Source organism: Austrofundulus limnaeus, unplaced genomic scaffold (genome assembly GCF_001266775.1).
Source record: "Austrofundulus limnaeus strain Quisiro unplaced genomic scaffold, Austrofundulus_limnaeus-1.0 Scaffold1550, whole genome shotgun sequence".
Lineage (NCBI taxonomy): Eukaryota > Metazoa > Chordata > Actinopteri > Cyprinodontiformes > Rivulidae > Austrofundulus > Austrofundulus limnaeus.
Genome location: NW_013953952.1, coordinates 19,672 through 23,690, shown reverse-complemented (window position 1 = coordinate 23,690; position 4,019 = coordinate 19,672). Strand labels below are relative to the sequence as shown.

General features: G+C 34.8%; 1 protein-coding gene across 1 annotated transcript in view; it reads left to right on the top strand.

The window, feature by feature from the left end:
• atp9a (ATPase phospholipid transporting 9A) overlaps window positions 1-4,019 on the top strand; it is a gene marked incomplete at its 5' end in the record, with an annotated part of 73,016 nt that overhangs the window by 59,646 nt on the left and 9,351 nt on the right. Inside the window, 1 exon segment of the mRNA XM_014032834.1 lies at window positions 3,550-3,753. Coding sequence (XP_013888288.1) covers window positions 3,550-3,753 — 204 coding nt within the window.

Sequence of the window (4,019 nt, the reverse complement as noted above, 5' to 3'; positions counted from 1 at the left end):
GTCTTTTTTATGTTTTATTTTTTTAATAAACTGCTTAAATGTCATTTTGTTTTTTGATCTTTATTTTATCTCTTTGCTTCTGTTGCTTCGTTCGTTCAGTTGTTTTCTTGCTTTTTCTGTTTTTCTGGACATTTTTTATTTCCTTCATTTTGTCCAAAGAATATGAACAAATAAATATATTCTTTGACAGTTGAAATAATATTAAATATAAAATAAACATTATTAGAATGAAATCTTGAGGATTCTGTGCTTTGCATCATTTTTTTCACCGTTTCTACACAAACCAGTGCACAATCATTTCATTTTCATCTGTTCAAATGAAGCAGCACAACTTTCTCCCCTGGGAAGATAAAGAAATAATAAATCATTATATTTGTATCTTTTACACAATTCCATGAGTCAGAAACTGACAAAGATGTTAGACAAGTATTTCAGTCTCATCTGATCTCACTGTGTGTCAGACGTGACCATCAGCTACTACCACTTCTAAATTACCACGTCAAATGTTTGTAGAGGCTGAAGGTGATTAGCTGTGGCGGCCATCTTGRWYTCCATTGACTTCAGCCATCCCTGTAACTACACACCTGCCCAGTTCTTCAAAGCTTTAAGAGGACCGGTCTTTTGTCCCTTTAGGAACAGCTGGTCCTCACCAGGCTGTGTACCAGGAAAATGGTTAAAAATTGTCCCCACAAGGTAGTGAAAACATTTACACACCAGGGTTATTATAGTTAACTAAAACTAACTAAATAACAAAAACTGAAATTGAAAGAACAACATTTATTTAACTAAAATAAATAAAAACTGTAATAAAATAAAAAACAATAACTAAAACTGTATATTTTACAAAACTAACTACAATTAACTGAAATTATAGACAGAATATTTAGTTTTAGTGTTTGTCAATTTATTTTGAGACGTGGATCTTTTTTTATTTTTTAATGGAGTAGTTTCCCATCAGCTGTGGTCTGTAACACTTGTTTACCCTCTGCTGCTGCTCAGCATCAGCTGCTAAATGATGACAAACGGGAGAAAACAACAACAACGCCCACTTTATTTCTTTGAATCTGACTGAAAAATCAAATCAACTGTTTTGTAGTGGAAACAGGTGATAAAACAGGTGATAAAACAGGTGATAAAACAGGTGATAAAACAGGTGATAAAACAGGTGGAATACTTCTGAAGAGAAAAACTGCATGAATCAAACTCACACAAGATGCTAACTGTGACTATCTGACACGTTAGCTTCTCTCATAGTCCAAGAGATAGGCCATGTTTATCTGCATATAATGTACCAGCAATTTTATTGGTACCCCATTAAACTACATCCCTTCCAGGTATAAAAACCCATTTCTTACTAAATTTCTCCTGGACACAAAGTCAGAATTCAAGATCAATGCTAAAAATCATGGCTTTGACTATGACAATATATCTGACTACAATCGCCAGATCTTTTGCTTCAGATCTGTTTTTTGGTACCAAAATGTTAAAAATTGATTGCTTAATTAAATCCAGGTAACTAATATTAAACTTATAAAGCCATTTACAGCTGGCATCCTCAAAAAGTGCCAAAAAGGGTCAAAAATTGAGGATTTTTGGAAAATCTGGTCAYGCACTTTCCCCAACTGTTCTGTCTGTAAGAAAATACGTATTCAGTAGACTGAAGTCAACATGAAAACCACCATTGTTAAATAAACTGATTTGTAGAAGGAATACAACCATACAAAACCAGAATTCTGGAACTGAGTGAGGTTTATTACCACCGGAGCTGACAGGAAACCACACTGCTGAAAAACCAGGAAGTTCATYAATTTATACGATTCTTCAATGCCTGAGTTCGCCCCCTGCTGACCTACGGCTGAATCACAGGCAGTCAGACAAAAGTCTCATCTACTGTTCTCATAACTTGGTTATGTGTTGTTATAGATATTTCAGACATGTAACTAATCTATTATCAATCAAAACATAATAGATTAAACATTATCAACATTATAAAAAGGAAAACCTAAAAATGAAGTGTTGTGCTTTTAACATCAGTACTAACCTCTAATAACTATAAATTTCTTCTTGTCAGTGATTCCTAAACTGGCACCAAACTGCACCAAAAATATCTTCAGACACTCATTAATAACATTAACAACACAGTGGTTTGTTTCAAATATACTTTTTAACACTAAAGAATGATTTTAAAATGAAGTAGGGCAATAATATATACAATATTTGAAATTTGGCATATCAATAATTTAGAGGGTTGGCGTCATTTGTTTGYTTCTAGAATGAAAAAAGATGACATTGTACATCTTATGTTTTTTAATAAGTTGAGTATTTGAAGATATTTTTGGTGCAGTTTAGGAAATACTGACAGAACAGGTGGAGAGCATGACTGGATTTTCAAAAAAAAGCTCAAATTTTGACACTTTATAGCACTTTTTGAGGATGACGGCTGTAAATGGCTTTATAAGTTCAGTATTAGTTACCTGGATTTAGTTAAGCAATCAGTTTTTAACATTTTGGTACAAAAAAAAACCAGATTTGAAGCAAAAGATCTGGCAGTTATGGTCAGATATTATGTAGACATAGTCAAAGCCATGATTTTTAGCATTGATCTTGAATTCTGACTTTGTGTCCAGGATAAATTTAGTAACAAATGTTTTTTTTATACCTGGAAGGGATGTAGTTTAATGGGGTACCAATAAAATTGATGGTACTTTTTATGCAGATAAACATGATACAGTATATCTCTTGGACTCTCAGTAGCTCCWGTGAAAAACAAACAAGTAGCAGCAGGTTGGAGACGACTATTGTCATCRTCCTAAAATAATCTCCAAGTTTTTAGTTGGTAAAACTGAGTTACACAATTATTTTAGGAAAGTGTTGCTATAATCAACTGATTTAACTAGTGACCAGATAGTTGTTGGTTAGTTAACTCACAGGAACATCACAAGCTGGAGGTGGCAAATAAACTATAAAAAACTAATACTAGAACTAATAAAAACTAAACTAAGCATTAAAAAATCTATAATAACTAATAAAAACCATCAAATCCACTGTAAAAACTAATTAAAACTAACTGAATTAAAAGAAAAGAAGTCACAACAAAGTCAAACTAAACTACAGTGAAAAATCCAACACTGTTGTAACCTTGGTACACACACGTGTGTGTGTTTGTGTGCACTTGCTTTGAATCCCACTCATTTGTACAGCCTAACCTCTGAGCCTAACTGTAACACAAACATAGTGTTTTTCTTTGTGTGGAGCTAAATGTTCTCACAAGAATCGTCTAATGCCAAAATAGGTGAACATGTATTTTTGCAGCTTTTCTCCAACAAATCAGTCAAAAWAAGAATTTATGTTTTTATTTACATTGTGAGCAGAAACAGTTTTAGTTTTCAAGTGCAGTTTGTGCAGACAGTTAATTTGTGATGTTTTTCCTGCTGGTCTGTTCCTTTGATTCATTTCAAACTGTGTTTTGTGATGTTCTCACACAGCTCTCATGTCAGACGGAGAGAAGCTAAATGTTGTGTGTCTGTGTGCTGTGTGTGTCCTCCACAGGGAGCATCATCATGTACGGRGCGCTGCTGCTCTTTGAGTCTGAGTTTGTCCACATTGTTGCCATTTCCTTCACCTCCCTCATCCTGACCGAGCTGCTGATGGTGGCGCTGACCGTTCAGACGTGGCACTGGCTCATGATCGTCGGAGAGCTCCTGAGCTTGGCGTGTTACATCGCCTCGCTCATGTTCCTGCATGAGTTCATAGGTGAGGAAACGCTCCTGCTCTGCTGGACCTCTGCTTCTGTCCAGGCTGAGGCTCAGACTGACAACAAGCTGTGTTTCCATTCACCATGAAAATACACAAATTAGARTTTCTAAAATAAATTTACTCAATGGAAACAGTTTTTTCACATCACAGGAGTCACRTGWTCAACAACCGTCTGTTTCTACTGGTGAAAAAGACGATGATGAAGAAGATAACAGGAAGTAGAAGTAGTAGTAATATCACAGAAGTAGTATAAAATAGTAAAC